Here is a 12,136-nt window from a genome sequence, read left to right as displayed (position 1 = left end):
CCACACTCTACAAAAGATTGAGTCAAGTTGAAATGTGCCGCAAGTCATTCAGATGGTCTGAAAGTGTGCCGCAGGCTGCTTGAGTCATCAGGAAATGTGCCACAAGTCACTTGAATGATCTGAAAGGGCTTAACGGGCCACTTTAGTGGTCTGGAAATGTGTCAAGAGCACCACTAAAATCTATATATATAAAAACGAATGTATGTCTGCCTGTCCTTTATGCATTACTACACCATTCATCCGATCGCCATGAAACTTTGGGAAGTTGTTGAGTACACTCCCGCGAAGGGTTCTGGCATAGTTAAAAGAAAAATTTTTTTTTTCCTTTCCTTCATTTCCTTGAATTTCCTTTCTTCTGAGATCGCAGCAACGGGTAATCTATTAATCTATAAAAAATGCATTTTGCCCCAAGTTAATGTATCGCAGCCCATTAGGTGATCTGTGTGTATCGTATCGAGCTAATCCAGAGATATTTCGAAACATGGAGAGGGCCACTCAAATGATCAAATGTGCCTCCAGCCACTAAAAGTAATCTGCAACTAAACTACGTGCCACTTAAGTGAACTGGGGGTTTGCCGCTGGTCGCTCAAGTGATTTGGAAATGTGCGCGAGGTCACTTAGGTGATCTGGATATATGATGTTGGCAGCTTATATCTAGAAATGTGCCGCAAGCCACTAAAGTAATCTGGAAATGTGTCCCACTTAAATGATTTGATGATCGTTCGTGGACTACTTGTGTGATTTTGTTATTTGTCCTGGACCACATGAGATAACTCCGAGGACCACAGGTTAGCATATGTGTTTCAAGAAAATGTGTGTCTTTGGAGAAAACCAGACATTCATAAACATATGCAGGCCATTCTAATCATTGTATCCTTCGGATGTAATGTAACTCCATGAGGTGTTACATCAAGGGTGTTTAACATTCAGTAGAGTGTGGGTCATTTAATTGATTTTGAAATGTGTTGCGCGTCACTGAAGCTGACCTGTAAATATTTCTGGGTCAATTGAGTACTCTGAAACTGTGCCGCAGTGATCTATAAATTTTCCGCGGGTCACCTAAAGGATTTAGGAATGTGCTGCAACACACTTAAAGACCATGGAACTGTGGTGCAGGTTACTTGAGTGATCTTTAAAAGTTTCATGGGTCCATTGAGTGCTCTGGAACTGTGCCGTGGTGATCTGTAAATATGCTGTGACATATTTGCTCATCAGAGAATGTGCCGCAGGTCACTCGAATGACGTGTAAATGTACACGGGTCACGTTAGTGGTCTAGAACTCTGCCGTGAGTCACTTAAGTGTAGATGAACAATATCACAGGTTACTCTAGTGATCTAGGAATGTGCCACAGGTCACTTTAAGTGAAGTGGAACAGCAGCTCGGGTAACTTGATTAATCTGGAACTGTGACGCGAGCCACTTGAATGGCCTGAAACTGTGCTGCGGGTTCTCTTGAATGATCTAGAAATGTGTCACTTAGTTAATTTTTTGCAAAATTAGGTTTGAAGCTGTGGGCCTCAACAGATGACTCCGGGGCAACATTCGACCCGTGGACAATGAGTTATGCATGCATGTGCTATATTTCTATGGCACCTAGACAGTTTTTTTTTCTTTCTCTGAAAAGCACGGGAAAAAATGGATCACGGTCATTAATTGGACTTTTAAAATAACAGTAGAAATTTGATTTATTTCTTTTTAGTTTTGCTGTTTACATTGTTTCCGATACCACAGTTTGTGGAAATGAAAGATTTTTAAATTCGTTAGAACTTGAGTTTCTTAAAATATCAATAGATAATACTATAATTAAAATATATAAGGTGTGAATCTCAATGGCACAACATTTTTAAATGCCACAATAATTTGGGAATTCATTTTTTTCCCTCCTATTTTTTGTCAATGGTTTCCTATTTTTCCTACTTTTTTTTTTCAAATTTTCACTTCTAGGCCTGCAAATGCATTGCTGTACATAGGAAGTGTTGGGGGGGGGGGGGGAGTTTATGTTTTTCTGATGTTTTTCTTCAGGATGTTACATTTAAGCTTATGTTAAAAAATTTCGCTGCAACGTTAATTTAGAAACAATTATTTTGCTTAACAGCAAATTCCAAATTTTTAGGGTCCATTAAAGTACTACATAACCACCCATAAGAGAGGTATGAAGAGGGGATCATCTTTGCAGAAACTCACCTGGTCAATACCTTCGGTGACTCACTTGATCACTTGGTCATTATTACAGTCACTCATACGTGCACTTGCTTGGCCACTCATACAGTCACTCACTTGGTCATTATTACGGTTACTCATACAGTCACTCACTTGGTCATTATTACGGTTACTCATACAGTCACTCACTTGGTCATTATTACGGTTACTCATACAGTCACTCACTTGGTCATTATTATGTGGTCACTCACTATATCACTCATACAGTGAACCACACAGTCACTCACTTGAAAACTCAAATAAACACTCATTTGGTCACCCATAAGGTCAATCACTCAGTAACTCCCTTGGACACTCGTACCATCACTCACACAATCATTCATATGGGGTCATTCAAGTATTACGTCAGCATCGGGGGGGAGGGGGTTTCGGATTTGCTGACTTTTGATGACAACAAGGGGGGGGGTCAGTGTTTTGCTGACAGGGGGGGGGGGGTCAAAAATGGTTGAAAATCAACTTACGTAATACTTGAATGGCCCCTTTGGTCAATCACTTGGTCACTCATACAATTATACATATGGTCAATCACTTGCTCACTCACTTTGACACTTACATTGTCAATCACTCGGGCTCTCATGTGGTTAATCACTCGGGCTCTCATGTGGTTAATCACTCTGTCACTCATGTGGTTAATTACTTTGTCACTGATACGGTCAATCACTCACTTTGGAACTCGTGCAAGCAATCACTCAGTCACTCATGTGGTCAAACACTTGGTCACTCATACACTCAATTAATCAATCACTCATATGCTCAATTAATCAATCACTCACTTGGAAACTCATACAAGCATTCAGTCGGTCACTCATGTGGTCAACCATTCAATCACTCGCTTGGATACTCATACTGCCACTCACCTGGTCACTCATACTGCCACTCACCTGGTCACTCATACTGCCACTCACCTGGTCACTCATATAATCATTCATATGGTCAACCACTCGGTCACTCATACGGTCAACTACTTGGTTACTCATATGGTCAATCATTCAATCACTCACTCATACAGTCAATCCCACGCTCATAGATACTGTTGCTCACAGGGTCAGTCATTCTGTCACTCACTTAGTCATTTGTACTGTCACTAACTCACTCCTAAGGCCGATTTCGCAATCACTTGGTCACTCACATGGTCGCTCATCCACTTATATGATCACTCACAGTCAGTCACTCATACAGTTGCTCATGCGTTCAGGGCAGGTGAAATATCAGGTGCGAAACGTCCCAGGGGCCAAATGTACTGGAGCAAAATGTCAAGGGCGAAATTTCCGGGGATGAAATGTGACGCGGAAGAAACGTTCCAGAGACAGGGCTCCCACTCACAAAATGAGAAAAATTAGCAAAACGCAGGACTAAAAAGTAGGATCGGGGAGGGTAACCCCCTTAGACAACATAATCATAGTATAATGGAAAAAAATCCCTAAAAAAAAATTTTTTTTTAATAATTAAACAATTTTTTTTTGAATTTTGAATTAATTTTTTTTCCCCCTAGCACTATTTCAGTCAAGCCAAAACAAAATGACAAATGACTTGGTTACAAAACCAATTTTTGGCCAAAACAGTGCACTAGCACCCACAGATAATTCTTTGCTGTCTCTCCTCATATATATTACATTCTTTTTTGGAGTCTTCCTAAGTGACAAGCTTGTCAACTCTCTTGGACAAGGCACGGCAAATTTGTAAGACATACATTTTTTAAGAATGATGCACCTTCGTGACCACTTTCGAAAGCACAATGCAAAAAATGTGTAAATTACAAGATCCGACGTATATAAGGCAATGTGAACCAGATAGTTTTACTGCGTTGCTCATCATTTTTTAAATTTTTCTGTTTTGTTCACATTTTACTGTTCAATGCCAGTGTAATCATTTTTGACAAATGAAGCGCTTCCATTTCTAGCTCTTTGCTGAGCATTGTAAATATTGTTTATACCTGTTCATGCCTTAAAAATACAGAAGACAACTGAATGCTATTGGGTAGCATTAGAATCACCAAACCTAGAATAGGCCTATGTATCCAACTGCTTTGAAATGCAAACTGTTGTTTCACCTATTTGCACCATAATTTTGAATGATGAAAGTTACTGTCCAAGACCACAAAGTAGAAATACAAAATACAAAATTATTTTTCCATCCAGACAGAATTTTTTAATGATTACTATACTTGTTGAACCCTCAAACTAAGCAAATGAAAAATTAATCAATCAAATGTTCCACATACCCCCCCCCCCCCCACCCCTAAATTACCTTAAAAATGATACAATTTCTGCTGGCAGAATCATTAATTGCATTCTTCAACATTTGTAATATTTGGCAATATATCAATAATTTCCTGCTCAATTAAAATCAATTACACAAATTTTGTTGATAGGATTTGGTAAAAAGTAGGAAAAGTAGGACAATCACTAGAAAGTAGGACAAAAGTAGGACATTTTACCGAAAAGTAGGACGAATGGGAGCCCTGCAGAGGCGAAAAGTCCGGGACGAAATGTAGAGGCGAAATTTCCGGATCCCATTCATATTCATGCCTATATAAATGAATAATATATAATAATACAATATTTTTTGCCCGAATATATTCATGCAATATATTTGTGATTTTTTCTTTTTTTAATTGTAGGAAAATATTGTGATCAATTAATTTTTTTTCCAAATTTTCTCTTATGTGTAGAAAGTGGAGATTCTCGAATTTGAGATGGAAAATTTTAGAATCAAAGCACGAGGGTGAGTAATGCAGAAATGTTTATATACATATTTATATGATTAGTGACGGCTGAACAGGGTGCCTACAATAGTGATGGACAAACTATGGCCCACTTAGAGGTTCTATCTGGCCTGTCGCATATTTAAAAGTGATAGTATAGAAATTTTCAATTCCATTGTTTTAAAAAAAACTTATATAACAGGGTGTGGTTTTTTTTTGGATATAAAAAATATAGTTAATTGTGAGAATTTAAAATATAAATACAGATTGATTTAAAAATTTTTGCACATGCAATAAAATGAAACACATATGTGAGATTTAATCATAAACTCTATAATTATTATTTACATACAGTTACAGACATCATTACTCTACAGTCTTTCGTCCACCGCATCGCCAATCCTTCTCCTCGTCCACTCGGTGCGCACATGCACTCACATACGGTTACCAGCTCGATCTCGGCATGTGGCGCCATCTTTCTCACAATCGGCCATCCTGTAAATTTTCCATCCCGGAAGATCTGTTTTTCCGAAACATCCACTTCATCATGCACTCAGCACTGCTGATGATTCTCAATGGTACGTCGTAATCACCGATCTTGTCGTATGCGTCTTTCATCTTGACTTTCACCAGTCTGTCAAGGTTTCCACACTTTGACTGTGTCTTCAAGTTCTCAAACTAATATCCCTTCATCGCGATTAAAGCAGCAGCACGACACTTTTCTGCGGTCTTCTGTTTTGAGTTGAACATCTTCCTGTTTTCGTCAGTCATTTCACTAATCCATTTCTTAGATGCCCTTCGATGTTCCTTTATTCCCGCATCCTGAGGTATCAAAGCCTCAGTCAAGAGTGTTTCAACTCTCAATTGCATTTCATCCATGTACCTTGATACAGTTCTGTCAATGGCTTGATGTAACGAATCTTTCAATGCCTTCATCTCTTTTTCTTTCTTTCTTTCTTTGTAGGAGATTTTTCTGCTCCGTCAACAAAGCCTCTTTCTCTCATTCGAATTCAACTTCCAGTTCCATCTCTTTCTCATTCGAATTCAACTTCCAGTTCCATCTCTTTCTCATTCAGTCTCAACATCAGCTCAATTTGGTGTCTTTTCATCATCTCAGATAGTTCTTGTTTCAGGTGTTTAGTGACACTTGCCGTTCAGCTCAATCTGTTTACTTCTCTCCTTTAATTTTTCTTTAATGTACTTGTTGCCACTATGTCCCACATCGACATTGTCTTGCACACTGCAGCTGTCAACAGAACACAATTTGTTTATTCTGACAATTCCGCTTCAGTCTTATCGCCGTCTGTTAAGCAAGCGTTTTTTCTCCCACTCACTGGCGTTGGTTCGTTGTCTTGTAAACACACGATTTGAGCATAGTTTACTGAAGTTTTGGCGTCATCTCGTAAATCACAAACTTCGATGCCGATGCCTCTCTCAGTGAAGGAGATGTTTACTTTACATATGACATTGGCACCCATGATCATCTGATTGCAGTGGTTCTTTATGATGTACACTTTCATGGAAACAGCGTGCTTATCTATCAATTTGTCAGCATAAAAAATGTGTCTGAAGTGAAATGAAGTGAGGTATAATAATCGGATCGGGTGAAAAGGTCATGGAGCCGAAGGGAGATGGAAGGTTGTTGACTGTTGGACATGAGAGCATGTTGAACGCTCTGGTTTAGGCGTTTATGTAAATAAATATGATTATAAGTTATTCTCGTTGGCTCTAGTATATGCTTAAATTGTGATACGTCTAGGAGGCCAAGCGAAGCATGGTGGCAGCGGTGGGATCCAGAAAGATCCACTTTTCGAACGTCTTTGAGTAAGTCTTAGCTTGATTACTAATGTTCGAATAACTAAGCCTAAATTGTCACTTTACATAAGTTTATGGTTAGGGCTAAGAACATGTCGTCGACGTTTCAAGAGCTGTGTCCCGAACCCTTTTCATTTGCAATGCCATCCGAATGGCCAAAATGGAAGAAACGCTTCGAAAGATTTTGTGACGCGTCAGGGCTAGCAAAGAAGGTCGAGAAAGACCAGGTCAACACACTTCTCTACCTGTTGGGTGATCAACCAGAGGGCATTTTCACCTCGTTTCACCTGCCATCAGCGGACCAGGAGAAGTAAAATTTGGTAATAGCGGCATTCGACGTGGACATTTCTTGCCCAAGAAAAATATCATATATGAGCGGGCAAAGTTCAACAACCGTGTTCAACACTCCGGAGAACCAGTGGAGGAGTTCATCTCTGCTCTCCGTGTGCTAGCGGATTCATGTGAGTATCAAGCTCTCCGAGAAGAGATGATTCGCGAGCACATCATCGTGGATGTCAGCTACCGAAGATTGTCCGAAAAGCTTCAGCTGGAGCAAAGTCTAATGCTGGAGAAAGCTACGACCATGGCAAGACAATACGAATCGGTCAAGAAGCAGCAGGAGGAGATACATAATCCTGTGTTAAACCAGCTCAGAGCTAGCCAGGAACCCGGCCATGGTCACAGAAATCAACAGGGAAGCCATGGCTCAGATTCCAAGAAACAAGAGCAATCAACGAAGGAGAAGCAGGGCCAGACCCGCAGTAGGAATGAATCTTCTTGTTTTTGGTGCGGACGAGCAAAGTTTCATGAAAAGAATTCCTGCCGACCAAACGCGTGCCGTAAGTGGGATAAGAAAAATCACTTCGCTAGGGTTTGCAGGTCAAGGGTAACTGCGAACGTTTCAACAGTGTGTCAAGTCGGGGTGAAGACGTCGAGGACATTCCTTGGCTACCTAGTATCATCGCACAAACAGACTTGGGAAGAAGATGTCTTAGTCGGAGATGTCTGAGTCAACTTTCTGCTGGATTCAGGAGCAGACATGACAGTCATCCCAGACAGTCTCTACAGACGGAAGAAAAATAGACTTTTGAAACTCAAGCCTCCTGACCGGAATCTTTTGAGTCCCGGTGCATCGAACTTGAACGTCAAGGGAATGTTCAAATGCCAGCTAACTTACAAGTCAGCCTTTACGTCGGCAAAAGTCTATGTGATCAAGGGACCCGATCGTCCACTTTTGTCAAGAGACCATTGCGTCCAACTAAAGTTGATTCAACGACTCAATGAAGTGACGGCACACAGCCTAACTCAAGTCAACCTGGAAAAAGAATTTCCAAGAATTTTCGATGGACTTGGAGAACTGAAGGAAGAATACGAAATCAAGCTAAAGATCGGTGCCGTGCCCTTTGCAGTTCACGTTCCAAGGCGAGTTCCTATCCCATTAATGGATAAAGCAAAACAGCATCTCGATGCGATGTTGAAGGACAGAGTAATCGAATCGGTGACAGAACCGAGTGAATGGTGTGCTCCGCTGGTGTTAGCAGCAAAACCAAATGGATATATCAGGCTCTGCGTCGATCTGACCAAGTTGAACAGCAGCGATCAACGTGAGAACTTTCCGTTACCTTCAGTTGATCATCTGTTGGGCCAGAAGCCAGGATTTTTTCCATGCTGGACGCCAAAACAGGATTTTGGCAGAAGAAATTGGCAGAAAGGTCTTGAAAGTTTACGACCTTCATCACTGCTTTTGGAAGGTTTCGTTTCTTAAGACTTCTGTTTGGAATTTCTTCAGCTCCAGAAGTTTTTCAACGAGACATTACAGTACAGGACTTCTACAGGATATCCCAGCCATGACGAACCTGACAGACGACACTTTAGTGTGGAGAGTTACTCAAGAAGAACACGACAGACGTCTCAGAGAAGTTCTTCGATGGTTCCATGATGCAAACGTCACCCTCAACAAGGACAAGTGTGTCTTCGGCGTCACTGAAGTAAGGTTCTTAGGTCATCTGATATATCAGTGTTATAATCATATATTATCTGTGATAGACCACAAAGGAATCTGGCCTGACCCGATGAAAGTAGAAGCCATAGAAAATCTTCAACTACCAAAAGATCTACGTGAAGCACAACGTTTCATGGGAATGGTGAAATATTTGGCCAAGTTCATACCGAATTTGAGCGAAATTTTGGCTCCAATTCAAGCGCTACTGAAAACAGCCATGACTTTGTGTCGAACTCAGAGCAAGCTCGATGCTTCAAGGAAATCAAACGCTTGCTTACGTCGGCACCAGTCCTAGCACGGTTTGATCCTAAGCTACCGGTTATCGTCACTGCGGATGCATTGTCTTACGGCTTGGGAAGTGTGTTGCTTCAAGAACGCAAGGACGGTACGGTACACCCTGTGACCTACACGTCAAGAACTATGTCTATTGCAGAAATAAGATACGCTCAAATCGAAAAAGAAGCGTTAGCACTCACTTGGGCTTGTGAGAAATTTGAAGACTTCATTATGGGACTTGAAGTGCGTCTTGAGACTGATCACAAACCACTCGTGCCCATATTTTCTACGAAGCAACTGGATGAATTAATGCCTCGTTTACAACTCTTCAGGCTACGGATGATGAGATATTCATTCACAATCTTGTACACTCCAGGTAAACAGCTCTTAGCAGCAGACGCCCTTTCAAGAGCCCCTCTTGAGAGTGACAACTCCGGTGAGTTGGAGGAAGAGACTAAGGCGTACGTGAGACTTGTCATCTCTACACTTCTTGCTTCGGAGGCTAGGCTATTAGAGATCAAAGACGGACAGAAAAAAGATGTCACTATCTCGAAGATAATTTCTTTCACCGCTGGCACCTGGCCAGATAAGAAAACATTGAGACAAACAGAATTACCAGACTTCTACGTCAAGGACGAGCTGTTCATCGAGGATGACTTACTGCTTCAAAACAGCCGCCTTGTGTTCCCACCAGTTTTACAGCAAGACATTCTAGAAAGACTTCATTGTGGTCGCTTGTTTGCTTGTTTGTGAACAAGTGTCGTTCCCTTGCAAGAGAGTGTGTTTGGTGGCCTGGTTTGTCAACACAAATTGAAGACAGAAAATGCATTGTGTGTTGTCAGAATAGAAGCAACATGATACGGTCGTGTGGTGCGGAAGCCCCAGCATTATCCACTGACTACTTCACCAAACACTAACTCTGGCCATATCGCTACATTGCAATTTACTGCCATTAGTGAGATGGGTTGGAAGTGAAGGCGCTGTCTCTCGGTGGTCGCCTCGAGTTCGTTAGGGAAAATATCTTATCTATATCTTCCCTTGGGTTCGAACCCGGGACCCTGACAACAACCTTCATGATGGTAGACGAGCATCTTACCACCATGCCACTCGGACACCATTATCCACTGACTGACACTATAAACTAGAGTCATTTTTATGAAAAAAATAAACATAAAAGGGGGATGTGTCGGAAGGGAAATAAAATGAGGTATAATAATCGGATTGGGTGAAAAGGCCATGGAGCCGAAGGAAGATGGAAGGTTGTTGACTGTTGGACATTAGAGCATGTCGAACGCTCTGGTTTAGGCGTTTATGTAAATAAATATGATTATAAGTTATTCTCGTTGGCTCCAGTGTATACTTAAATCATGATACGTCTAGGAGGTGAAGCAAAAAAAACCTAAGGGAGAGACATTTTCTCCGGCTATACCCCTCAATGTCACACCATCAAAACACATTCTGGGTGATCCTAATTCACAGTAAAAAGTTTGATTGATCATGGTTACGTGACATGGTTTATCCATAATTTGCACGATTTTTGGTCAATTATTTCTTTTACATTTACTAGGGACACTGACTGCTTCATTCACATCTTTTTGCGTGTAATCAACAGATTTGTGGCCGAACTTATTGCACCGGAAGCATTTAACGCTGCGCTTCTTATTTCTAGTCTTTTGAGAGATGATTTCTTTCTCCACAGTTGTAACATCTGATGCTAGCTTTTTGAACCACATCTGGTCTTGGCATCGGGTTGTAAGAACGTCTTGGCTTGTTTCTGTCCTCTCATTGACACTTGGTTGAAGGTGTTGGATAGCGATGCCCTCGACTATTGCTAGTTTTCAAGTCGTCATACACCACCATCTTCGCTGTGAACTCCCTCACCGACGTCGCACCGTATAGCAAGATTTTGTGGTTGTGCTCTGGAATGCCGTCCAGGACATACTCTATAATTGCAACGTCCTTGATATTGCCTCTGCTAGCAATTTCTTTCATATGCAAGAAATATTCATGAGCTGTCTCGTTTTTCTGTTTCCTTTCAGACAACATCTTGTGTATTTGAGCACTGCTCAATTTTGAACCAAACTCAACCAGGAGCACATCTTTCAAGATAGCCCACAAGCTGATACCTCGCTCACCTTGGATGAATAACTTTGCGAGACCTTTGAATTGTTTCTTCGCGAATACAAACAAATGCAACTCCGGCCACCTGAAAATCTGAGCCACGTTTTCTTGCTCCTCAACTGGATAGGTGCTTGTGCCATCAAACGGCTGTATCGAGTCCTCGACATCTTTCAGATTCATGGCAAAGTTCATCGTGAAGCACTGGGAATCAGCAGAACCAGGTCTTCGATTCGTTGTCGTCATTTACCAGAAGCACCATCTCTGACATCTGCTGTAACGCTGAGGTCTGTTCACGAGTTCGAGTCGCCATACATCATTGACCGCCTGGCTTTTCTTCTGCATTGGAAATGGAAACACTATGATAGTCGTCTTCTTCATCGTCAGATTTTTCATCGTCTGAAGTTTCAGATGCTTGAAGTTTCTGATTCAAGCCATTCAAGTTGAAAAATGTTTTTTTTGGCAGTTGATCCCGTATTACATCACAGTCTAGGCACAGGAAATTTGCAACCAGCAACTGATATGTATCTGCCAGTCGATTTTCGTATTCCTCGGAATCATGCTCGCACCGAAGACCATTGAAATTCCTGAGTCTCTTTCGATTTCCCCTATCACCCTCAGACCGAATATGAGTTCATGTAACTTCTTTCTTAACAATCTTCGCGGACGCGCTCTTTATGTTAGCGTTAATTTGAGGGATTTCACCCAAACAAATCGACATTCTGTTCGTTGGAAACTGATCAAAACGCACTCACCGTGAACTCAGAATCGTCGTTGAAATGCTGTTGCCGTCGTAGATCAGCGAGATTCATCGTCGTCGAAAGGAATATGCTGTTGCCATCGTAGATCAGCGAGATTAGTCGAATGGAAACCGTCTTCATTGAAAGGAGTTGAAATCGTCGTCGTCTTGAAATAGCGTCATCACTAGAAAGAAACCATCGTCTTCTTGAAATGGTATCGTCACTAGCAGTGGCGTAGCCAGGTTTTGGTCCATGAGGGAG

General features: G+C 41.4%; 1 protein-coding gene across 16 annotated transcripts in view; it reads left to right on the top strand.

Moving 5' to 3' along the window:
- The window catches only part of Archease (protein archease), a 288,400-nt gene that overhangs the window by 154,542 nt on the left and 121,722 nt on the right, over nucleotides 1–12,136 (top strand). For 15 of the 16 annotated variants that reach the window (XR_016193230.1, XR_016193231.1, XM_089236490.1 and 12 more), the window contains one exon: nucleotides 4,892–4,944. The exons of the other annotated variant lie outside the window; for it this stretch is intronic. Coding sequence is in view for 13 of the 15 variants with exons in the window: in XM_089236490.1 (XP_089092616.1) it covers nucleotides 4,892–4,944 (53 nt within the window). In the remaining 2 variants the exon portion in view is untranslated. The remainder of the gene's footprint in view (nucleotides 1–4,891; nucleotides 4,945–12,136) is intronic. 16 annotated transcript variants of the gene reach the window in all.

This window comes from Pholcus phalangioides, unplaced genomic scaffold (genome assembly GCF_987345545.1).
Source record: "Pholcus phalangioides strain wild (caught in Gottingen) unplaced genomic scaffold, Ppha-v1.0 ptg000009l_1, whole genome shotgun sequence".
Taxonomy (NCBI): Eukaryota; Metazoa; Arthropoda; class Arachnida; order Araneae; family Pholcidae; genus Pholcus; species Pholcus phalangioides.
Note: the sequence above shows the minus strand (reverse complement) of the source record. Positions and strands in the feature narration are given on the sequence as shown.